This window comes from Dendrobium catenatum, unplaced genomic scaffold, assembly GCF_001605985.2.
Source record: "Dendrobium catenatum unplaced genomic scaffold, ASM160598v2 fragScaff_scaffold_867, whole genome shotgun sequence".
NCBI lineage: Eukaryota > Viridiplantae > Streptophyta > Magnoliopsida > Asparagales > Orchidaceae > Dendrobium > Dendrobium catenatum.
In genome coordinates, this window is record NW_021319329.1 from 103,592 (window position 1) to 130,824 (window position 27,233).

General features: G+C 32.6%; 2 protein-coding genes across 2 annotated transcripts in view; both read left to right on the plus strand.

Moving 5' to 3' along the window:
• LOC110106369 (cellulose synthase-like protein G3) overlaps window positions 1–16,443 on the plus strand; it is a 17,589-nt gene extending 1,146 nt beyond the window's left edge. Inside the window, exons 2-6 of the mRNA XM_020836250.2 lie at window positions 10,821–10,967; window positions 13,329–13,454; window positions 13,588–14,022; window positions 14,750–15,097; window positions 15,774–16,443. Of these exons, the coding sequence (XP_020691909.1) occupies window positions 10,821–10,967; window positions 13,329–13,454; window positions 13,588–14,022; window positions 14,750–15,097; window positions 15,774–16,322 (1,605 nt within the window). The 3' untranslated portion in view covers window positions 16,323–16,443. The remainder of the gene's footprint in view (window positions 1–10,820; window positions 10,968–13,328; window positions 13,455–13,587; window positions 14,023–14,749; window positions 15,098–15,773) is intronic.
• Window positions 16,444–25,010: 8,567 nt separating this feature from the next.
• On the plus strand, window positions 25,011–25,739 carry LOC110106368 (cellulose synthase-like protein G3). Its single transcript, XM_020836249.2, has one exon. The coding sequence runs from the start codon at window positions 25,065–25,067 to the stop codon at window positions 25,671–25,673; it is 609 nt and encodes a 202-aa protein (XP_020691908.1). The 5' UTR covers window positions 25,011–25,064; the 3' UTR covers window positions 25,674–25,739.
• Window positions 25,740–27,233: the final 1,494 nt, after the last annotated feature.

Genomic DNA, 27,233 nt, shown 5'->3' on the forward strand with positions numbered 1-27,233 from the left:
GCGCTAGTCGCACCACGCCCGCTGCAGAGCCGCTCGTGTCCTCGCCGTGCAGCCCGCGCATCCGTGCCTGCGCGCGAGGCTGCCAGCCAACCTTAATGGGTCGGGTCGGGTCAACCCGGCAATGCGCCTGATCGGGTTCGGGTTGGCATTTTCGACCCGTTTACCTATCCTGGTTGGGTTAGGGTTGACCCGTTTGAACCCGGGTCAGTTCCGGGTTTGACCCGAACCCGACCCGTGACCCGAAATTGACACCCCTACTTGCCACAATCAACTATAGTCCCAATGACTACTATCATGAATTCATTTTACTTCAAGTTAAAAAGATATTCATATGATATTATTTACATTTATGCAAACAATTCCAAATATTTTAAATATATAAAATTTATTTATACTATATTTCATTTTATTTGCAATTTCATTTGTAGCAAACCATACAGTTTCATAAGAAAAAAACATAAATAATATTAAAATATCAATTTTTATTAAAAATCCCATTTAATAAATTTGGCCATTTAAATATATTTCATTTAAAACTTTAATATTTAATCAGCTGGAATATATTTCTCGCTCAACTTTTGCTCTTTTAGCCAATAATTGAAATGAAAAATATTCAATACGACAAAAGAGTATTTTAATTTATTAGAAGAAAAGCTGAAATGGGCGTCTAAGATTGCTCATCCAAAATACTATTTTGTTGTGATCGTAAGCACAATTATTGATCAATGAGAACAAAAAGCAAGAACTGAGATTGAACTGAGTTTCTATTGCTATTCAATTGCAAAAATTTAATTTTTTAAGCCCACTCAATTAGCAGAGCTCTATGAGTTAACTAATTAAATTTGGGGCAGCTCTAAATTGACTCAATTAGTTTACTAGCTAACTCATTTAAAACTTATAAAGATATAATACACTTACTGTATAATAGTGATACGTCACCAAAAATCATTTTGATCAGACACGAATCTTAAAACATATATGAGTTGACTCCAATTTGGGGTCATCCAAACTCCAATTTCAGCAAACTTATATTCAAACTAAATGTCAGACGGAACCAACAACACCAAAATCAGTCCAATCCAAACACAAAAGGGTCCAAATCGGAGGGTCGAAGCATATTTGAAAGGTTCGAAGAATAAACTAGATGACCAAATTATATTTAAATATAGCATGTTTATAGTCGAATAGAGCGGTGCGATGAGACAATTCCAACGTGCCTAAAAACACTTAATTTCGACATCATTAAGGAAATTAAATGTTTAATGAATGTTCTATAATAGAGCAAATCAGTATGTGCCATTTGATGGAGTACTTCAAAATTATCTTGAATCATAATTATTTTCTCTATTTCATATTAAATGAGCTGGCTCAAACTGATAGAATAAAGCTCGAGCTCGAACTCAAACTTGATTAATTAATTAAGTAGGCAATCATCATCGTATTTTTTTTAGGATTCGTTATATTTATTTTTTCAAATAATTAATTTTATATTATTTGTTCTATTTTATGTAATTTAAATTTATCTTCAATTTTAATTTTCTTAATTAAATAAATAAAAATCATATAAATTAATGCAATTAAAAGTTTTAATTGCGTGGATAAAGGTTGATTAGGACATCCATTTTCATGTCAATATAGATAGATTATATAATGTTTTAATAATTACTGAAAGACTTCATCATGCCACCAAAGCGGAGAAGATAGGAGGAAGAATAACATAAAAGAAAAAAAAAAAAAAAAACTAGTGTATATATATATATATAAGCTATGAAACAAATTACAAAAATACAACTAGTAGGAAGTTGACAAGTATTTTCTTGATAACCGTCTGAAGGAGCAACCAGACATATATTATGAGGTCCCCTCAAGCTGGTGTGTCTTGAGGAGTAACCAGATTGTTTGATAAGAGATTAAACATAGAGATGGAGAAAGGTTTAGTTAGAATGTCGGTGAGCTGGTCTTTGATAGAAATGTGATGAAATTAGATGGTTTTGTTTTGGATGCAGTTTCTGATGTAATGGCAGTCCACCTTTATATGCTTCGTATGTGCGTAGAATACGAGATTGTTGGCTAAGGCTATGGCATAGGTGTTATCACAGAAGAGGGAAGTGGCAGTGGAATGAAAGTAGTTGAGCTCTTGGAGCAGGCGTCGAATCTAAACAATTTATGTGGCAGCAGCCGCTAGGCCACGGTACTCGACTTCGGTGGACGAGCGAGCTACGATGTTTTGTTTCTTGACGCTCCAAGAGATAAGAGATGAGCCAAGAAAATTACACTAGCCTGTGATTGATTTCAGTCAGTAGAGTCTCTGGCCCAGTTTGAATCTGTATAGGAATGTAGTGTGAGAGTTTCATGAAAGAGAGGTAAACCAATGTGCAATGTTCCTTTAATATATCTCAAGAGACGTTTGAGTGCTTCAAAGTGGATATTTGAAGGATTTTGTATATGTTGGCAAACCTTGTTGATGGCGAATGATATGTCCAATCTCATTAATGTGAGATATTGAAGAGAGCCAGCAAATTGATGATATAAATAAGGATTTGAAAATGCAGTAGAATTAGAATTAGTATGATATGTTTTAATTTGAGAAGTGGAGATAGGTTTGCATTTTAACATATTGGCACTGGAGAGAATTGTTTGAGCAAACCGACTTGGAGTGAGATGAAGCCTGTAGGACTTGTGGACAACTTGGATGCCCAAAAATTGAGATAAAGAGCCGAGATCTCTCATAGTAAACCTGGAGTTGAGGGTATCAAGGAGTTTCTTGATGCTCTTGGTAAAATTACAGGTGAGGAGGATATCATCGTTGTAAACCAAGAAGTACATAGAAATGCTATTGTTGTTATAGATGAAAAGGGAAGGGTCGGAGGAGCTGAACCGAAATCTAAGGGTGTGAAGATAGCCAGAGAGATTGACAAACCATTCACGTGGAGATTGTTTAAGGCCATATAGCTCCATTCTCAGATGACACATGCACGTAATTTGGATGAATAGCATAGGTGAATCCATTTGGTTGTTTCATATAAACTGTATGATTAAGATGGCCATGAAGAAAGGCATTAGAAACATCAAGCTGATGGATGGGCCAAGCATGATGAAGGGCGATAACCAAAAGAATGCGGACAGTGGGTATTTTAGCTACATGACTAAAGATTTCAGAGTAATCAAGGCCATATTCTTGATTAAAACCTTGGGCGACCAATCTAGCTTTGTACCTAGCAGTGGTTCCATTGGTTAGATACTTTATGCGAAATGTCCATTGACAACCAAGCACGTTTTGATTTAGATTAGGTGGAACTAGATTTCAAGTACCTTGAGATTGAAGTGCTTGGAATTCTTGAGACATGGTTGCACGCTAGTGTTCTTATTTGACAGTTTCAGTATAGGTGGTGGGTCTTGAGGGATAACATGATGAAACAGATTAAAGATAGTTTTAGGTTTGATATGACCAGTTTTATACTTGGTTTACATAGGATGGGTGGTAGGTAGCAAAATGGGAAGGGAAATAGTGGGCGGATTGGATTCTTGAGGAGAAATCACGGACGAAGGGTTTTCAGGATTGGAGGTCGAGGTAGGTTGACGCTTGGGAAGCTGTTGGATTGAGGGAATGGGTTTGGTGTGGTGGCTAGGATTGTGATAGAAGTAGGAAGCATAATGAGAGGAGGAATGAAACTGGGATCAGACTTGAATGAGGCGTTGGGGGAAACGTGTGAGTAAGGAAAAATGGCTTCATTGAAGATCACATGCCTAGAGGTATAAATTTGTCCTTTTGTGGGGTTAAGACAAAGATAACCCTTATGAGAAGATGCATAGCCAATAAAAATGTAGGGTATGGAGAGAGGTGAGAGTTTGTTGGTAGAGTAGGTGCGAAGCCAGGGATAACACAAACATCCAAAATTTTTGAGATGATTATATGATGCCGGTTATTAATATAGAATGTGATAGGGGCTGTGATGTTGAAGAGAGCGAGTGGGTAGACAACTTATAAGATATAAAAAGGTGTGGAGCACATCAACCCATAGGGATTGGGGAAGGTTAGCTTCGATGAGTAAACTACCAACATTTTCCAAAATGTGATGATGATTTCTTTCGGCGACTCCATTTTGGGATGGAGTATAAGGGAATGCGTATTAAAGAACTATGTCCCATTTTTTTTTACAAAGGAGCTTAAATTTATTGTTGATAAATTCACCACTGCCGTCTAAATGAAATATTTTAATATTAGCATTGAATTGAGGAGAGATCATATTGTGAAACTCTATGAATTTAAATATTACATAGAATTTATTAAATAGAGGGTAGACCCTATAGAACTTGAAAAAATCATAAATGAAGGAAATGTAGTATTTATATCCTTGAGTAGAGATAGTAGGGGAAGGACCTCATACGTCTGAATAAACTAATTCAAAAGGAAATATGCTAGAATTAGTAGACTGAAGAAAAGGTAAGCAATGAATTTTTTCCAATTGACATGCATTACAATGAGATTTATGAGTAGTAGTACGTAAAGAAGAAATGTATTTTGTTAGTTGTTGTAAATTGTTGGAGACAAGATGGCTTAACATTTATGTCATAGATTTGGAACATCTTGAGTTGAGAGAAGACAAATATGCTGCTTGGTGGTGTATGAGCGAATGGGTTAAAGGCCATTAAGACATGGACCCTTGAGAAGAAGGAGGCCTGCCTTCGAATCCTTGATTTGAAAACCATAAAGGGAAAACATGATAGTATAATTATTGTCAGTAGTAAGACGATGGTCAAAAGTTCGTATAGATTGTTAGACCTAACACAATTGTCCCAAGGCTAACTAAGAGGGGTGGGGGGGGAGGGGTGAATTGGTGATTAAACAAACTCTTGGAAAGTTTTTAGAAAACTAATTTATAATTTTAACACAAAAGATTTTTCAATCACAAAATATTAAAGTGCGTAAAATAAAAATACGAAAATATAAAAGAACATAATAATTTATAGTGGCTCGGTCCAATAAGATCTACGTCTACTCCCTGAAGACTCCCTCTTCAGGTATTACACTACTATCAAAGTAACTCTCCTTTTGCCCCCACAACAAGGCGGAGAAGCTTTTACAATTTTCCTCTCTTCCATCAATCCCCGGTGTGGCAGAGTACCGTCGTTCTTTCATACCTTCTATGTATCAACAGAGTACCATTATCCTTTAACATCCTCTAAGTATCGACATAGAACCAGTATCCATTCACACCCTCCAAGTGTCGGCAGAGAACCAGCATCCTTTCACACCCTCCTGATGTTGATAGAGAATTGAAATCCTTTCACACCCTCTTGGTGTCGTCAGAGAACCAACATCCTTTCACACAATTCTAGTGTCGGTAGAGAACTGATGTCCTTTTTCACCCTCTTGGTGAAGGAAGAGAAGCCATGACCAATGTTGAAGAACTTCACTTAAGAGCCTCTAGAGGAGATGGGCAGAAACTTAAAGGAGTCAAAGAGATTCACACATTGGGCAACCTTATGAATCTCCTCACAGCTCCTCCTCACTTGATCTCTCACACTTCACTCTCCCAATCTCTCCCATACACTCACACGCAATGGCCACTCTCAAGAGAAATTCACAACAAAGGTATTTAGTGACAGTTTTTAGGATTCCTTATATAGAAAAAAATATGAAAAACCATCTTAAAACTAAAATATACAAGAAATATTATCCTATCATTATACTGTACGATCTCATATCATCACGTATGAATGAACAGTGTCCCATACGAACACATAGTGTCATGTACGAACGCATATTGTCCCATACAAATCGCCCATATAAACACATAGTGTCCCGTACGAATCGTTCCTACGAATGCATAATGTCTCGTATGAACAATTCAAATTTATTTGTATGAACTAACATTGTACTATACGAATAGTTCAAAAATAGAACAAGTTTGGCTGGTACAATTCTGTACTAAGCCATTTCATACTTTAGTCATTGTTTGTATGAATCGTACATCGCACAGTATGACCTAGTTAAATCAAATCATGCTTTGTATGGTACAAAACATGGATGAGCCCATTTTGTACTTTAGATGTCCTCTGTACGAAAGTAATTTCATCAGTACAAATAGTACAAAGAAAATTTCCAAGGCATGATTCGATTAACTACTTTTTGGAGAAACACTCAGATCAAATCATCCCAAAATTGTACAGTACGATTAGTTTAAAAATATAAATTTTTACACTCCCTCAGTATGTGTGTGCACGGTTACCTAATTACAATCACACTCTCTCAGACTCAAGAATAATAGAAAAATTACAGACTTCATTATAAGAAACCCTAATCTAATCTATCTTGAAGTCTTCGACAATATGGAGTATGATTTTCCTAAAATGTTAATATATACACAAAACAAATATAGTATGAAAAATACTATGCAACATAAAGATGTGAGTCATAATGTTTGTTATCATCAAAAATATAAACTCCTAAGCAATGAGTCACAATAGATGGATGGATATCAGATTGAAGGAAAGATTAAGAATGTGATAGAGATGATGAAGATTTAGTTTACCTGTAGGAGTAGGAAGAATAGGTAGTTGATGACCATTACCTAGGGTGATTCGTTGTGAATAGCCATAGGGCTTAATAGATTGGAGCTGCAAGGGGTCGGAGGTGAGATGGGTTTTGGCTCCACTGTCAATATACCAATCCGAAGATGCGGTAGGTTTTGAGGGACAACTGCAGCTTCCATCAAGAAAGCCTTCAAAGTCGTTGGCTCTAAATAACTTGAAGATTTGTGAGTGCTAGATCGGGTAGTTTTCAGCGGTGAGAGAGAGGGAGATAATGCTCTTGATGTTTCCTAGAAGAAACTTTAGCTGATAAGGAATGGGTTTAGGATCAAAGGAGGTGCTAGAGATTTTCCAAACATCTTATACGATGGTAACAGATAGAGATCACAGTCACAAGAAAGCTGGCTTTGATACCATGAAAGAATTCATCATGCAACCAAAGCAAAGAAGATAGGAGGAAGAAGAACAGTAAAAGAAAGAAAAGAAATGTATATTATCTTGTCATTTACAAAGAAAACATAGGCCTATATATAGAAGTTAGGAAACAAATTACAACAATACAGCTAGTAGGAAGCTGACAAGTGTCTTCTTGATAATCATCTAAAGCAACAATCAGACATATATTAACAATTACACAGTGCCATTAATTTGTTTGCTCTTTAATTTATGTTGGTTAAGATTTTATTTTAGTTGATCAAATGATGCATGGCTTTTTTTTCCATGTGTTTAAAAGTTTTATAATTTTTATGTCCTAAAATATGCATGAGGATGCATGAAGAATTTATCTAAATTATGCTAGAATCAAAAGTCTTCGAATAACAAAAAATTTTCTCCCATATTAAACACCATAAAAAATTAATATATTTAAAAAAAATAGGAAAAAAATATTTATGGCCTATACATGCAATATAAGGGGTTAATCCCTTGACTCCTTCCCTTTCTTTTACATAAAATTGTGAGAGGATGGTCACCTAACTTCTCCAACTCCTCCTACAATCCCTATTTCGCATCATTCTTCTGCTACACCACATTAAAGGTTGGGTTAGTTGCAGGAACACCTTTTTATTTTCTTCCTACTCCCCTCACTAATCTCTTTTACATACATAACATTTAAGATAAATAATAGCTAAAATACAAGACATCACTATTAAAACTTTACATGATTTCAATTTGATTATTTCTCCCATGAGATCTCATTATGTCTTATTTGTCAAGAAATTATTCTGTGCGGACGCTAAAGGCCATCCGCAGACTAACTAGAATGGGCCATGTCGGTATTGCGGCTTGGTACTGCTCAGTACTGTGGATCGGTATAGCTCAGTACTGTGGCTTGGTACCGCTGATACTGCCCTCAGTATTACTGATATGGCTCATTCTAGTTGGTCTATGGATGTAGAGTTGTGTTCAGCATCTGCATAGAATAATTTCTCCTTCTTTGTCATTGTGCTTTGTAAGTTGAAGGTCACATCCCCAACTTAATTCATATGGTTTCGGTTCAATGTCCACCTGCACACGTCATTGATCACTCATGATCTTTGTATGATGTTGGCCCCATTGATGTTCTTCCTAATGAAATCTCAACGCTCTAGTGAGATCCTAATATGACTTCCTAGCATCTTCATCATTAACCTTTAAATGCCACATTTCTCATTAGTAGGTTCACAACCATAGTCGATACAACCTATATACTCTAATGGGTCATACCAAGTTCATTGCATGATCAATCATTTATCCAAAATCATTCACTATAGAGAATTGTTTTGTTATTTTTTTTAATTCACATGCAGAACCACTAAAATTTACCAATATAAATATAAAACATCATTTAGAATATAAATATTCAAATCTATTCATGTTAAAACATACAAACAATAATCAGGATTCATTATCTATTCATATAATACATTTCTATCATGATTATAAAAGAATTTGTCTATCATATAAAAGTGACTACTTCTATAACAATAATTCTCTCTCTATATACTCTAATGGTCATTTACCCTTCCCATACACTTTAATGAGAAATACTAGGTTGAGTACATGACCATTTATTTATCCAAAATCTTTTATTATAGAGAAATTTTTTATCATTTTAATTCACATAAATAGCTACTAAAATTCACCAATATTACAAAAATAAAACATTATTTAGAATATAAACATTCTGATTTATTTATTTCAAAAAATATATATACTAATCGTTCCATCATTTGATCATCAAAATACATTTATATTATGATTATAAAAGAGTATGTCTATTGTATAAAGGGAATACCTCTATAGATATAATTCTCTCTCTATCTATTCTATTTGTCATTTACCCTTCTCTGAAACATATAAACAAACAAAGTGAACATGCAACTCAATTTGTTGCACATAACTTACAGTTGTATTCAATGTGAAAAAGTAAATCAATGTGCTTTTTGTTATCAATTAATTATAAAAGCTAATCTTATGCTGAATCAATATCATTCCATGCTTATCATTACACCTATATTATGTATGCAAGTATGATGAAGTTCATAATGTGGGGATCATATGTTCATCTTATTTCTAATGATATTTTCTATACTCATATCAATATTTATGTATATCATAACAATCTATCATGCACGCAAATCATTTTATATAATCTCAACGCCGTAGTCATTTATTAATTTTTGTGCAAATTTATTTTACTTTTCTTATAATGTATGCATCAAATAAAGAAATATCGATGAAACATTAATATGATCATGTTAGATTCAAAATGAAAAGATATATAACAAACTAAAAATTATATGGTGAGTACTGACTAGAAATCAAGATATCACAAACTTCTCATTTTTTTTTCAATTTATATCACAAAAATATTACAAAAAGTGAAATCACAGAAAAGAGACATAGGGCAATGGCCTCCTACTTGGAGAGAAACACTTTTCCTAACTGGCTCAATGGATGGAATCAGCTAGATGACTTCAAACTTAACTTTGTTTCTCTTTCTTCTCCTCTCTTCTTCTATTTTCCTTCCTATTCTTCTTCTCTTCTCTCCTGGCTAAATAAAATGGGTAAGGGCTTAGGTGGAGGTGGGTTCATATATTTATATAAAAACTTTTAAAAGTGATTAGCATTGTGGTGTATGCTATCCTACCCAGTGCTGCTATGCTCCCAAGGATTTCTAATTCCTTAAAATTTTCCTATACTGAACACCTCAAAATTGCAATGCCACTCCCCCTGCACCTCAACATTCTCAAGTGTTGTTCACCAAACAGAGGCAGAAAACACCACATATTTGAATGGCCAATGTTGTATTTCTCCCAAGTGCCTTAATTTTCTTCCATTATATAAAGAAGTCAGCGCCACATTGCTCCCCACACCAGCGCCACAGTGCTCCCCACGCCAGCGCCAAAACAACATCAATAGCAAATGTGCCATTATAAAAATTTATTTCCAAATTTAATGTATGATTTTCTTTTTTCAAATTTTCAAATGTCAATAAGACCACTCATACTTAAATTCTTATTATGTCCTATTCGGGTCAACTTGCACTATAGAAAAAATGTCCCATTACCGATGAATTTCCAAGTAGCTTTTCGATGGAACTTTCGGTGAATTTCCAACGAATTATTATGAAAAATTTCTGACTAATTATAAGGCAGATTTTCTGGCAAATTGATTTTTTTTTGAAAAATCATATATTTGTAATTAAGAAATTTATAACTTATTTTTATTAATTATAAATTTAATATATTATTTAAATTAATTTAATAAATTATGATAATTAATTATTATTTAATAAATTATGATAAATTAATATATTATGATAATTAATTTAATAATTTAATTTAATTAATTACTAACTTTAGTAAATCCAAAAATCCGCCAGAATATAAATTTTATGGAAATCCACCAAAAAATTTTGAAATCCGCGAGAAAATAAATAATTTTCTTTGATAATACATGATTTTCCTGTAGTGATGCACTCAAATTACTACGTAAATGAGTATTAATTACTAAAAAAGTGAGTATTACAAGCATTAAAATCTAACCATGTCTTTTACACTCCTTCATTGTGTAGAGTTTCAAGAAAGAGCTCTGCCAGCATTACAACCTGCATGGTAAGTTGAGCAAAATAGTCAAATTTAAGCGTTGAATATAAAAAAGAATAATTTTATATGTTATGTATGTAAATATTCTTAAAATATATTATGCATTACACCATAAGACTATACTTTTACAAATGTGCATTTACTAGTCACTTATGATATTATCTTCAACTTTCTAGACCATATACTTATTTGTCTCAGGTGATGTTTGAAAGACTTAAAGAAAGAGTGGATATTGCTATGGAAAAAGGTTATGTCGACCTCAACTTAGTGAGCTCTCCCGAGGAGAAGGAAATTTTCAAGACATGGAAAAACTTTACTCGCAAAGACCATCCTTCAGTAATCCAGGTTTTTAAAAAGACTAGCATTTTTCCTAATTTTTTTAACATTTTATTAATTAAAAAGACTATTGATGGCTTCATTAGACATAATTTATGCTTTGACTTGGTAAATGATTACAACGTAGGAGTAGTTAGCTAGGTCCTACCTTAGTGTTTAATATATATAATAGGGCTAAGTAACTAAGTAAGGACTTCCAAGAAAGAGCCATTGTAACAATTATAGTTGACTCCTAGGATATGATGTTCCTTGCTAAAGAATCTCTAAGAGTACTCTTTGATGGTGTCCTCATTCCTAGCAAATTTCATGGAGGTGGGTAGAATCCATTATGATTTTTCAATTTGGAATGAATTAATGTTCAATAAAGAGCATGAAGAGTTTGACAAGAAGGTGTGAACAATGCCACAAGGGAGGAGTAGATCTATGTCTTGACTTGACCTTTAAGACTAACTCGTAAAGCTTGGTAAACAAGCATATTAGATGCATATTGAGGGTCCCTAATATGGGATGGTTGCTACTACTAATAACATAGCTGATTATTGTTATGAGAAAACGTCATATTTGAAAACTACTATATGTATTTTAAATGTTTTCCGTTTTAAGGCTTTGTTTGGGAAGGCTTTGTTATTGTTTCTTAAAATAATTTTTTAGTACAAAAATTAAATTTTTGAACTTGAAAGTTTCTCTAAGGAACAGTAAGAAAGCCATCCCAAATGAAGCCTAAATTAGTCTAACATCTGTAGGTTGAAATCTTTCCCTATGGGAAACTCTATTAGCCATGTGGTAGAGTTTTTCATTATAAATATCTCAAGCACTACCGGAAAGTTAGCAGCTTGATGTCGATTTGCGATGGACTTTACAACGGATTGTTTTCTGTAAAAAATAAAGACAAATTTGCGACAAATATTTTTGCTATTTTTTGAGCAGTTGTAGTGGAATTTGTTGCCGCAAATTTGTTGCAAGATGAGTTATACTATAAATAAAAAAAAGCTAGTTAAGCTATTTTGTCTCCTCTGGCGAGTGGAGAGGGGCAATGGTTTTTGATGGAGCAAGGTTCGAATCTCGGACAGTCCGGTCAGATGCAGGAAGCGATTATGTGCGGGCAAGCCAGTCAGACTGGCTGGAGATGAAGCAGGCAGTCTAGTCAGGTGCTGGCAGTATACCCGTCTAGGCGGAATTTATGATTTTTTTTTGGTTTTTTTGGCTAAAATTTCACCAAAAATATGTCGCAAATCCATCATAAAAATATTTGCAGCATCTTTTTCTTTCCGCAAATAATTTTACGATGCCACTTTTTGCGTCATATTATATTTCGTTGCAAATTTACCACTAATTGTATATGTGGATTTCATTATTTTGCGGTGGATTTGTGTGTCGCAAAAAGATAACTTTTAGGTAGTGAATGGACCCTATTAAAAGGGGTTATGAGTGGATTTAACATTGTAGTTGGAAGTTTATAAGCTTAAAATATAAAGAGAGTTGAAGGTCATATCATGGATCCAGGTCATTATTTATCCAATAGTTGGAGGAAAAACCTTGTATGATATTACAATATGGCCGGATGAATGAACTTTAGTGGAAAATTCTCTCAATCTACATTAAGGTAATAGAGATGTGAGATTCCTTTATATAGCACGTGTGATAATCCATATGATACCTCTTGTCACAAGAAGGAAGAACAAAACTATGTTTTGGTTCAAGGTAGTGCTATTTCATTTGAAAGAATTGCTCATTATGATAGTTGGTACATTTGTTACCTATTAAGATGAGGTTTTTGACATTCAATTAATCATTAAAGGATGAGATGGCTTCCTGTAAAAATTTCACATTATTAAGTATTTGAATATTCATGATGGTAAAAAGAGAGAGAATTATTATCTTAGTGTTATACTAAGATTTTGCACATAACAAAAGAGCTACAAGTAACTCGCATAATATAATTTTTATGTGAAACTTAAAAATGAATGAAAATTATAGTGCCGAGCCTAGTTGAAAAATTCTTATTTATTTATATTGAGAATTGCAAATATTATTTTAAAAAATAGAATTATAATATAATAACTTATAGTACTAGAGATGGTCTCCTTTAGTTTTGATGGAGAGGGCTTGATAATGTTGATATTTGATGAAAGGAACTAGGTATTACTCTATGATGTGTGTTGGTTGAGAAGCAATAATGGGCATAGGATGTTAGGTGAAGATCATTAGAGTGAGGATTCAATGTTAGGATGGTCTATTTATTCAAATTTTTTACATAATTACAATTGGATTGATGAAAGCTCAACATAAACTATATTAATTTTGAACCATGAAAAGCAGAACTTGAAGCACATCATCATCATCATCATCATCATCATCATTTTAATTCAGGTTCTCTTGGAAAGCAAGAAGGACAAGGACATCACTGGCTATCCCCTCCCAAATCTGGTCTATATCTCTAGGGAGAAACATCTAGCTTCTCCTCACAACTTCAAGGCTGGAGCCCTTAATACACTCGTTAGTCCTCATTACAAGTTTTCTGTTTTGAAATAAATTTGTTGGGGTCGTTCGAATTATTTTTTCTTTTAAAAGATTTTCCTATGCCGCTGCCTATGCACCACTTACTCTTCTTTTTGCATGCATGCAAAAGCTTCGAGTCTCTGAAACCATGACGAATGCACCATTGATCCTCACCTTAGATTGTGACATGTGTTCCAATGATCCTACTTCACCTCAAAGAGCTCTCTGTTACTTTCTAGACAAGGACTTTTCACCAAACCTTTCATTCATCCAGTTTCCACAAAGATTTACTGGACTTAATAAAAATGATATCTATGGTGGTGAGTTCAGGCGATTATTTACTCTCGGTGAACAAGGCTTAGATGGATTACAAGGTCCCAACTATGTTGGAACCGGCTGCTTCTTCTCTCGTCGATCACTTTATAGTTCTCCTTCGGTGGCAATGCCTTCTTCTGATGAATTCAAAGTACAGAGTTGCTTGTTGAGCTCAGAGCTTGTTTTGCTGAAAGCTCATGAAGCAGCTAGTTCTGAATATGAGCATGGTCGTAAAGAGTGGGGTTCTCAGGTATGTGTGCATAGTGTATGTTTCATTTCATTCTAAAAGTGTATACTCAAACAAGCAATATATATTATGTCAAAATTATAAGATATTTATACAAAAATTACAAAAGTTGTTCTCTTGAAATTGAATTTGACTGTCATGTAATTTTAATAAAACTATCATTTTTTTTATATGTTTCGTAGTTGAATTTATACAAAAATTGATTAGGAAATTAAGATTTATTTGCTTATTTTTTTTTCAAATGCACGATATCTGGCAAAATATATATCAAGAAGAGAATTTTTTTATTGAAAAAAATATTAAGTTCTTATAAAATTTATAAAACAAAATTGTTTTATCACAAGACATGATAGACAATACTTGGAAGTTATTATTTTCATAAGATAAAATTTAACAGTCCTATAATTTGTACAAAATAACAAACTTCATATAAATGTTACTTCCACTGACTTCTATTGCATTTTTTAATTGACTTTAAGGCTTCATTTGGAAGGAATTTTTTATTACTTTTTAAAGCAATTCTTTAGTACAAAATTTTAATTTTTATACTAAAAGAAGAAGTAAAAAAGTCGTCCCAAATGAAGCCTAAATATGTGCTACATATATATATATATATAAATATATATATGTATATATATCATCTATTTTTTCTAGTAGCTTTTATATATATCACAATTTTTAATATGAATTTATTTAACCTCCATTATTATTAATACCCTGCTGGTTATAGATTGGGTTCAGGTATGGTTCTCTAGTGGAAGACTACTACACAGGTTACATGTTACATTGCCAGGGATGGAGGTCAGTGTTCTGTAACCCAGACAGGCCAGCCTTTCTTGGAGAAGCACCCAATAGTTTACTTGAAGCAGTAAGTCAGAGCAAGAGATGGTTTGTGGGTCTCTATCAAGTTTGTTTCTCTAGATATTGCCCTCTTTTTTATGGAAGCAGAAAGATTTCTTTGATGGCAGGGTTCTGTTACATGTATTATGCATTATGGGGATGTTGGTGCATTCCATTAACCATATATGGTCTTCTTCCTCAACTGGCTTTATTTTATGGCAAATCTCTTTTTCCGAAGGTATATATCATTTATACTTTTACCTTCTTATATGAAATTATATTATTATAAAGATAATAAATATACATAGATTAAATACCAATGTCATTCCTTTGTCTGGTTATTTATATAAGTCCAAAATCTAAACCTTGTTAACTCTTCTGAAACCATCAACTTTCCCATGACAATCAACAATTTTATCTTTGGCAAACTCATCTAAGATAGGGAAAGCTCGTTCTCCCTTGTACAAGTTATTCCATCTCACAAACCACCTAAAAGACCAATTCTTACCTATAACATCAGTCAAGTTAACTATCAACCCCTGATCACTATGCAAACTAACTCTCTGACCTCTCTTTTGGTCCTTGGCTTACTGAAGGAGAAGATTGAAAGATGAACTTCACCATAATGCAATCATTTTCTTTTTTAAGCATTTTTTGAATTTTTAAAAAATTATGAAAAATATATGAAGCAAATTCATTTAGAAGAGTTTGAATATAATAAAGATTGATGAAGAATTCATCATTACATCTCAAAAGTCTAAATATTAAAGTAGTAGAAGATAAAATCTAAGGTTATATACATTGATAATATAAAATAACTTGATTATATAAGCAAAACCATCATATATATCATCTTTGTGAAATGATAAGCATTTTCTTGGTATCTTAGCTTAAAATATTCTCAATTGTCATAGGCCTCAGACCCGTGGTTCTTCCTCTACGCCTACCTCTTCTTATCCACCTATGTTCAGGACCTCATCGAGTTCATGGAAGTCGGTGGATTAATCCAGAGATGGTGGAGTGAGCAAAGAATGTGGTTGATCAAAGGAATCACATCTTCCACCTTTGGAACTTTGGATTTTATACTTAGTGAAATAGGGAGCTCAGCCACAGGATTCAACTTGACAAGCAAAGTCAAGTTAGAAGAAGAAAACAAGTTGTATGAAAATGACAAGTTTTCCTTTAGCACAGCTTCACCATTCTTTGTCTCAATGGGAACGATAGCCATTGTTAACGTCATCTCCTTCATTTTTGGATTCATAAAGGCTATGATAAGAGTTGGGGGGTTGAATGAGATGCTGATTCAGATATTTCTTTCTGGATTCATTGCGACAAACTCGTGGCCTATCTATGTGGCAATGTTCACTAGAAAAGATGGTGGGAAAATGCCAGAAAGAGTTACTAAGGCCTCTATTTTGCTTTCCTCTATATTACTCTTTCTTGGTAACTTCTATTTTACATAAAATGATTAGCTAGGCTAATGCTTTGTTACTTGCTTATGATTCAAGTATGAACAATGGAGTTTCTAATATGTTGGATGATCGATACTATAGTTTCCAACTTGATAAAGGGGTTATATATGTGCAATTTATATTGAATAAGTAATATGATTACATGAATAATGTACTATAAGCAAAGCCTCCCAAACACCTAGACTTCTAGCACTGTCAATCAAATGCTACATCATCAGTTTCATTGATCAATTGGAAATAATTGTAATCATATTTTGTTTATTTTTTAAGACATATTTAAGAACTATCTTACTTATCTTCAAAAATTGCACTGAGAAGGATGTCAATCGGTATATGATAAATCTTGAATAAGAGTAGAAATGAAGGGATAACTTGCAAATATATAATGATTGAACAAAAGAACATAGTTCCAATATAAGATATATAACTTGCAAGAATTTTTTTTTTCAAACAGTAGAAATGGTTGAACAAGAATTTCTATACAAGATAATATATGAACATATAACTCTAATGGTAAATTATACAGAATAGATTGAGAAACAAGAATATTTCAAAAGAGGAATTTTTTTTTTTTTTAAAGGCAAAGATAACCTGAGTTCATATGTTTTCCATTCCAATGCTGTAGATGGCGGGTGTTCTTCCTTCCCAATTTCCTTCTCAAAGCTCTCAAGCTTCTTGCATTACATTTCTTCAGTGAATCCATCCTCTTCATATTCCCAATCTTCCTTCAAAGTACAAGCTCACACATATATATCCATATAATCATCCACAAGCGAGAGCTTCCAATCTTACAATGGGTACGACAACTTTGATGATTTCAATTCCGCTCTTCCTCTTATGAGACTAGTTTTATTGCCTGTGCATTAAATGCACTTGAATAAAAATTTAAAAATAAAATTCATATTAAAAATATTTATATTATATTATCATTATTTTAAAAAATAATCTAATAACTTAAATTATTATAATTATTAATTATATTACTATAACTATTAATTTTTTTGAATTAAACTATAACTAATAAATATATTACATTAAATATTATGAATTAGAATTTTTTTTTTTTTATTAATTATCATTCATCATTCATTCCATTGCAACTATAGAATTAAATGATAATGGAAAAGGGAGTGATAGTATGATTGAAAGCTTAGTAACTATGCATTGTCTTTATTTTTACGATAAATTTATTAAAAAAATCTAAAAAACTATGTTCATAAAAAAATGATAAAAAACTAATGAATGACATAATAAAAGGTTTTTTGATACAGATTTGGAGTTCATTTTAAAATTAATTCTCTTATTTAGCCAAAAAGTTAATCTAACTTTTTCATTACTTAATCAAATTTATCTTATAATTATTCCTAAAAAATCATCTCACACAGTAATTTGATTTCTAATTATCTAACTAATATTTAATATGTTACAAATGTTTAGATTGTAATTGAAATTAATATCATAATGTACAAAAATTCATGAAAATATAACAATGCAAAAGATATTACAAAGACTATATTATATGCATCAAATAACATACTCTTGAGTGCAATGTAATTAAAGGTCAAATTGATATTTCAATCATACACAAAACTTCATATATACCTCTAATTAAAAAATCACATGAAAATAAAATTTTTTGCATGAAAATAAAATTTTTTCCATCCAAAATATCTCAATACAAATTTAGTTAAAATGATTTAAGAACTTCAAAGTAAATAATAATAGTGAAAAATAAATGTCAATAGTACTCAATTTATATAATAATAGTGAAAAATAAATGTCAATAGTACTCAATTTATATAAAAATTGTTAAAGTGATGCTTTTGCGTCATAGCTAACAAAATATAGAAGAAGTTCAGTTTGTTCTTATAGAATTCTATAAATATTCAGCAAGTGATCCAACAAATTCATCATCTGTACTGCAACAAAAAATTAAGTAATAATTTGTTAGGAATGAAAATAATTTAAAAACATAGCAACAAGAAAACAAATGTTTTTATAAAACTTTAACCAAAGAAAAATGAATTCCATTCCAAAATGTACATTCAAGAAAAAATCAATCACATCTCCATTTTATTGATCTATATATTTCAATAACTATTTAACAATAATACAAAATTCATATAATATAAAAGGTGAATCACATGTTATTATTACTAATTTTCTTAAAATATTTATTAGGTAATATTCTTATAAAGTTTAAATACTTATTATAAATTTTCATTGATAGGTTGTATTTTTTCTCTGTTATAAATTTTTTAATATTTTGCAGTAACATCAATTATGAAGTAAGCTGAGTCAAATATATATATATATATATATATATATATATTTGACTCAGCTTACTTCATAATTGATGTTACTGCAAAATATTAAAAAATTTATAACAGAGAAAAAATACAACCTATCAATGAAAATTTATAATAAGTATTTAAACTTTATAAGAATATTACCTAATAAATATTTTAAGAAAATTAGTAATAATAAGCCAAACAGAAACCATAAAATATTTCATATAAAACAATTTCATTTTGGTACAAAATTAGTTTAGAAAATCATGAATTTTCAAAACAAGTTTATATATGCAAGCAACAAAGAAAATCCTAATGGAGAGCATAAAAAACCACCGTGAAATTGTTTATAGAAATTGTAACTAAATATAATGATGTAAATCATACCTGCATTCAATTGTAATTTAGAGTTTTTGTTTTATAGGAAAATTTTAGTGGTTAGGATATTATAATGTTAGTATTTATTTGGCAATGTGTTTTTCTTTAAAATTTGTTGTATTTCTATCACTAAAGAAAACTTAGGTAATACCGGCGGCCATTATCGGAGGTCATATAGTCGGCGGTAATACCGGCGGTTAGACTGACAGTTATTTAATTAATCGTCGACGAAATTAGTGGCGGTCTAAATAACTGACGGTCAGGATGCCTGTTTTATTTTTTACTGGCGCTTTACCGGTGGCTAGGACCGCCGGTTTTAAGTTACTTATTTCCAGTGGTCTAAACTGATGGAAAATCGTTGGGAAATGCCCTAAATTTAGACATCCAGACCTTCCAATTTATTTCCTCGCATTTTCCTCTTCTCTCGCTACAAACGCTCACCTCCACTCCTCCGGCCTCTTAAGATCGATCGCGCTTCATTTACAGGAATCCGGCCGCCAACAACCTCCCTCCGGTTGAAGATCTCACCCCACTCCGGTAGTAGAGCACGACTGCAAATCACCAGCGAAACTATTGAATTTAGGTTTACATTTTTTTTCTCAAATTTGCTATTTGGTGGTTTGAACAAGTATTTTTCTATTTTGCTTGGATTAAATCAAGGATTAGCATTAAGTCCATATCTTTTTGCTTTACGCATGGATGTTCTCACTAGACATTTGCAAGAGGATGTACCTTGGTGTTTGATTTTTTCTCATGATATTCTTCTTGTTGAATTTGGGCAATCTAGTCATTTAATAAGAGTATACAATTTAGATATCTTGTGACTATTGTTCATAATGATCATGAAATAGATTGGGATATTCTTAGTAGAATAGAAGTTGGATGGTTGAAGTGGAGGAATGCATCAAGTTTTGTTGACGAGAAATGGAATGCTTTATAGTACAAAATTTTGGCCATTGAAAGAGAAGAAAAATAGTTAAGAGTTGCTGAGATGAGAATGCTAAGATGGATGAGTGGACTTACTCTTAGAGACAGGATAAGGTTGGAGTAGTTCCAGTGACAAATAGGATTATAGAGAGTTGCCTTAGATGGTTTGATCATGTAAAACATCGGCCTTCCGATGACTCTGTTAGGAGAGTAGATGTATTAGATTTGACTTATGTTAAGAAAGGTAGAAGTAGACCTAAAAAGACTTGGTTAGAAAATATTATAAATAACATTTCTTTATTAGATTTGAATGAGAATTTGACTCTTAACATGACACAATGGGAAAAAAAGGATTCATGTAGCCGGCCCCTCGTAGTGGGATAAAGACTCGATGTTGTTGTGGTTGCAAGAGGATGTACCTTAATGTTTGCTTTTTACTTATGATTTCACAACTTGTTGATAAGACTAGAGATGGAGTTCAAGGTAAACTTGAATTATGGAGGTCAACCTAGCTTACAAGATGTACCTTATTGTTTGCTTTTTGCTCATGATATTCTTCTTGTTGATAAGACTAGAGAGGGAGTTCAAGATAAACTTGAATTATGGAGGTCAACCTAGCTTAGAGTCTATACCTTGGTGTTTGATTTTCTTTAGAGGATGTACTCAATTCCCCTTTTAGAATTATGTGAATATATTCATGCTACTTACAAGCCATATTGACTATACAAAGTGATAAGTAATCTTAGCATGCATGCATTTCTAGATGTTCAAATCATATCAAATTTGATTTTAAAATTTCCTAGGAGTTATAAGAATGAATTTCCCCTCTCAATGATGAGCTCAAAACACTCAAATCATAATAGTTTTGGAGTTTCCTCAAGACTCCAAACACTTTATTCTATAAGATGGTGGTGAAACCTACAATGCTTTATGGTGCCGAATGTTGGCCATTAAAACAGAAGCATAGTACTGAGCTAAGTGTTGTAGAGTTGAGGATGCTTAGGTGGATGAGTGGCTTTACCCTTAGAGATATGATACGAGTCATTAGTCAAGTTTTCCATTTTGTCACATAAATTATTTATCTTGTATTGTTGTATTTATTGGATGGTCGGTGAATGCACTCCAATTCAAATAAAATACTCTTATTTGAAAGTAAAGCATGAATACTTATTCAGGTTGCATATGTTCTAATAATTGATTTCACAATTTTGTAGGGAAATGTTTGCTTTAGAATCCAAATGACTATCCAAGAAGAGAGATATTTGATATATAACATATTATTACCAGGTCAAAGAGGATTGACAGATGAATTTATACAGGGAGATGAGACTTTTATTCAAGTTACATCTCAATTACCTTTCTTTAAGGTTGATGGAATGTTTAAATGTCAATGTTCGAAGCACAAAAATCAAGAATTCTTCAAACCCAATGATGTGAAGGTTGATTTATATCGTAGGGAATTTGTTCCAGACTACTGGATTTGGATCTCACATGGTGAGTACGAGCCACACAGAGATACTCATGCAAGTTCATCGACAGCTTTAAATATATTTAATGAAGATCGAATGAGTAGACTGTATGAAGAACTTATTTTTGATATAATAGGTCCTAATTTAAGGGGCTAGTGTGGAAAAGCCACCAAATATATAAACCAAAAAATTATTTGAGTTACTATATGTAGCTCAAAAATAAATTTGGGATGATTGCAAAACTCATTCGGAATTATCAATTGCAGTGAGGATGCTAAGTATCAAAATTGAATATAATATTCCTCGTTATTGTTTCAATGACTTCATTGGTCTTCTCAAGAAAACTAATCCACCGATAATTTAATTCTCTCAGATTTGTATCGAATGAAAAAATTAGTATCCAATTTGGGCCTCACTACTACAAAAGATGTATGTTATACTATAAAGATAATGCAGCATAAGTTTATTGTCGCCCCTGAAATGCTCATTGATTTAAGCCAACATCGAAAAAACAACATCGTCAAAAGAAAGATGTTCCATATTTCCATTTATTTTATTTGTCGATCATTCTAATACTTCAGCGGCTCTATGCATTAATGAGTTCAGCAGGTCATATGAGATGGCATAAGGAGAAATTTGTAAACAGTGATGTTCTTTATAATCCATCAGATGATGAAGCGTGGAAACATTTTAATCTAGTACATGCTTCATTTGCTACTAAACCATACAACATAAGATTGGAAATATATGCTGATGGTTTTACCCCATATAATCAAGCAGTTTCACCGTACTCTTGATAGCCAGTTATGCAAACACTATACAACCTTCCACCAGAGATGTGCATGACTACCTCGTAAATGTTCTTAACACTTATAATACATGGATCAGATAATCCAAAAGCAAAAAATGATATATTTTTTGCAACAATTAATTGATGATTTCAAGTTATTATAGCCACTTATTATAGCCGTCGGAAGTTCAATAAAGCTGTCGGTAATTATCGGTGGTTTACCAACGGCGGTCATTCGACAGTAACCCGACAGTTTAGCCGCCGAAAATACCAACAATTTTGATTGTCGGTAAGCTGCCGGTGATTAACCGGCGGTTTACCGACGATTGCTGGCGGTCAACCGGCGGTTGCTAGGAGTCAACCGGCGTTGATCCAATAGTTTGGCCGTCGGTAACACTGGCGATTTGATGACAAAAATTACCGGCCATCTAGGCTGCCGGAAAGCTGTCAATGAAATAGACCACCGGAAATCATTTCCTACATGGTTTATTCTGGCGGTTTTCGAACCACCGAAAAACCGCCGGAAATCTTAGATAAATCGTAGGAAAAAACTGCCGGTAATGCTTGAATTTTCTGTAGTGTATCGTTAAAATGACTGCTAATATCTTCATCTTTAAATATTTAATTATGTAATTTTCTTTATTAAAGGTATTAGTGCAAATAAACTACTCTTGTTTAAATCTATGACAACACATGAAGTGAAAACATTAATATATTCAAGCACATGTGCAACTAATTGATAGTTTAAGAAGATGCATATTAAAAAATATAAAAATCATAATATACAAAAGCAATCAATGCATATATGCAAATAGAAATCTAAAAAAAAATTATATCAACATAATTTTATAAAGAATATTACTTAATTTTTTAACAAGAATTGTAGAGAGTCAATCGAAACAACCAGATGAAAACCACAATGAAACTGAGAATAAAAGCATGTTACAATGATGCAATAAATAATACAACAAATAAGCATGCCCCATCGAATGTTTTTTATTCACTAATGTATAGGCAATCAACATAAAATAGAACCTACAAAGGAAACAATAAAGTGAGCATTTCCAAAATTCAGGTGTCAAATATTGCATCAATGATTGAACAAATTACATACAATTATAAAATTTCACTTTATTTAATAAGTTAAACATTTGAGGCGTCGGCTGCTAAGATGTAGACAATAAGAAAAATATAAAGATTCTTGAAAAAGGGGCAAAAACATCTTCTTCCACAACCACCCTGCCTATTACAAATATACATAGGCAATAACCTTATAAAAGAATGATTATAATTTCAAAACCAGTTATATCTACCACACTACACATTGTATATCACCCAATACTTAGAAACATAATGTTCCAAAAAGGAAAAAAAATGATGAAGAAGATGAAGAAGAGACATAAGAAGTAGCTTTAGCTTACAACATGATTCATGAACCAAGAAAAGTATAATAGCTTTCTTCAGATTATTGTACATGAATCTCTTCAGTGATGACAATTATGATTCTTTGAAGTTTTAGACCATCCTGAAATGTTATATAAACATAAAAGAAAATATAAAAATATTACATGATAATCTTACTAAGAAAATGGCTAACCTGAAATCATCAATGTTGACCACAAATATTCTTTATTCATAAACAAAAAAATAACAATATGCAATTGTATGTTATGTTTATAGCACTAGTCTCTTAGTATCAGCAAACTTATATAAATTGTTGAGAAGAATAGTAATTCTTATCAAGAGAGACAATTTGACAATATTACAATAATGGTAGCTATTATCCTCAGACATTTTATACTAGTCATCTATTTCTATATTCTAGCTATTTTGAAGGACAAAAGTTACAGAAATTATAAATCTTGTGCTCATTTCAATCCTTAGTTTATTCTAAAGATTATTTGTTTCTATTATAGTTTTTAAATAAAGCTAGAAACTCCTGAAAAAGAATAAAGATAAAGGAAATGGAAAAATTAAGTGGCATAGTGAACCCATTGTAACTAAAAATGAACACAACTTAACATCTCCAACTATTCAAGACAATTGGTTATTCATCAAAAGATTTACTTAAGTATTCAAAATTCTTGAGAAAACATTTAGATTCGCAACAATAATTACACTATATATTTATTAAAATTCCCATCAAGGTTCCTATAGCTAATATAATTGCAAAGGCTATGAAATTTGACTACTTAATGTAACAAAATTTTCTTCTATTTTTATCCACTTACATGCTTTACTACTCTATTTATAGAATTGAAAGCCTTAATATCCATATTATAAACATGAAAATTTACATTCTTCATTGTAAGTGAGATCAGAATAATAGATTGTGTTGTAAGATTGCTAACTGCACCAAATACAAACCATCAAATTAAAGGACATGCAATACTCCTTTCACAAATATTTGGCAAAAAAGCAAAAATATCTTTGTAAGAAGCATAGTGAATTCTATGAAGATAACAAGTAAAGCGGGAATACTTTACCTCACTATCACTGTTAACTGCATAAAACATAGTGCAAAAATAACAAGCATCTTGACGAAATTAAGAATTAACTCAATATCATGCTGTAGCTGGAAGAGTCTCGTAAAAATAATTAGTTTTAATATTATTTTAAGAGATAATCTATTAATTTTTATTCTCATTATTAAATAGGGAAATTTATTAAATACAAATAACTAACCAATCATACCCTACTATATGCCCTCTAATAATTAAGAAGAATTTTCAAAATAATTAATGATTAGCTTACCATGACTTCCTAAGCCTAATGCAATAATTTATCATCTTTAAATAATTACGCATATAACCTCTCCCATCCAAATAAAACTCCAACTTATCTCCCTCAACACAAATACTCAATCTTTCCTCCTCTTATGGCTCCCTTACTCCACACGCACCAAATCCATCCCCGCGCCACCTTAAACCGCCTCCACTTCCTTCTCTACTCCTTATCCCTCCTCCTCCTCCTCCACCACCACACCACCACCCCCTCCTCCTTCCTCCTCCTCCTCGCCGACATCTTCCTCGCCTTCATGTGGCTCCTATCCCAAGGCTTCCGCTGGCGCCCCGTTTGCCGCTGGGAGTTTCCCGAACTACTCTCGAAAGTCATAGCAAGCAAGGATTTTCCTGCTTTAGACGTCTTCATCTGCACCGCCGACCCTTATAAGGAGCCGCCGGTGGGCGTGGCGAGCACCGCCCTCTCTGCTCTAGCCTTTGACTACCCTTCCGATCGCTTATCTGTCTATGTTTCTGATGATGGAGGTTCAGACCTCACGCTCTTTGCCTTCTTCGAAGCCGCTAAATTTGCTAGGTGTTGGCTGCCGTTTTGCAGAGAGAATGGAGTCATGGAGAGGTCCCCTGAAGCTTACTTCCAGTCCGGTGGTTGCGATGGAGAAGCAGAGGAAATGAAGGTACGGCGACTTGCTCTTTTTGTTCTCTACGTTGATAGAATTAATATTCTCGTGGCCATATGTAATATATAATTAAGAAATATTATAATGAGGCTGTTTGTTTTGTAGAAGGTTATAAATATTTTAAAATGTTTTGTAGAAGGTTATAAATATTTTAAAAATATTGATGTTTTGTTTATATAAAAAAAAAGACAAAAAAATTGAAATATGTAGATTTAATTATAATATCATCAAGTTAAATTTTTGTGTTCAAAATTCATTAGATTTGATTGATTTGCAAAGATATTATAAATTATTTATTATTTTGTGACCAATATCACAGGCATGCTGATGCTGTCAGCTACACACCACCTTCCACCATCATGTCACCACTAGGAGAAATTATTCTGTGGAGTCATCAGACACCATTCGGAGGCGAATCAGGACGCGTCGCGTCATTTTTTTGCTGTGTACCGAGTGACGTGGCAAATTCTGATTTACCTCCGAACTATCAGATGACTGCACAGAATAATTTCCCCATCAGTAGCCACATTCACTTGCCACCAGCCTACACTATCACCGATCACGGTCCACCACCTTTTATCATTCACCATCATAGGCATCATTGATATATTCAACTACAGTCGACCATCGGTCGTCGCCACCTGCCATCATCCCCATTAGCTATCAACCAATGGCTATTACCATGCATTCATTTTACTTTAGATCAAAAAAATAATCACTTGCAATTATTTACATTCATCCAAACCATTCAAAATGTTTTAAATATATAAAGCTTATTTTATAGTATATTCCATTTTATTGCATTTTATTTTTAGCAAACCACACAATTTCATAAGAAAAACATAAATAATAATAAAATATCACTTTTTTATTAAAAATTCCATTTAATAATGTCGAACATTTAAATATATTTAAATTAAAACTTTTAATTTTTTAATTAGCTGGTTGATTCTGAAAAATATTGAATACGACAAAAGAGTATTTTAATTTATTAGAAGAAAAGGGAATCTATGATCGCTCATCCAAAATACTATTTTGTTGTTTACCACAATTATTGATCAGATGAGACAAAAAAAAGCGAGGACTGATTGAACTGAGTTTCTATTGCTATTCAATTGCAAAAAAAGTAATTTTTTGAAGGATAAAAAATCTGAAACGCCATTCATAGCTTATAGACGATGAGCAGAGCTCTATGAGTTAACTAATTAAATTTGGTCAGCTCTAAATGGACTTGTGAGGTTATGAGCTAATTCATTTAAAAAATATTAAGCGTATAATAGTGATATGTCACAAAAAATCATTTTGATCATACACGAATCTTAAATCATATATGAGTTGACAACTTTCAAAATTAAATTTGGGGTCATCCAAACTCCAATTTCAGTAAATTTATATTTAAATTAAACGTCTCGAAGTGTTAAACCAATAAACATTAAAATAAGTCCAATCCAAGCCCAAATGCATCCAAATTGGAGGGCTGAAACATATTCGAAAGGTTCAAAGTATAAATTGGATGATCATATGATTTCCAAATATAGCAGACTTATAGTCAAATTGAGCTGCGCCATGAGACGAGTCAAATGAGCCTAAGAACGCTTAATTTTGACATCATTACGGAATTAAATGTTG

Bases quoted from the DNA above. Each gene is read 5' to 3' on its own strand.
- LOC110106368 (XM_020836249.2), top strand. From the start codon at position 25,065: ATGGCTCCCTTACTCCACACGCACCAAATCCATCCCCGCGCCACCTTA.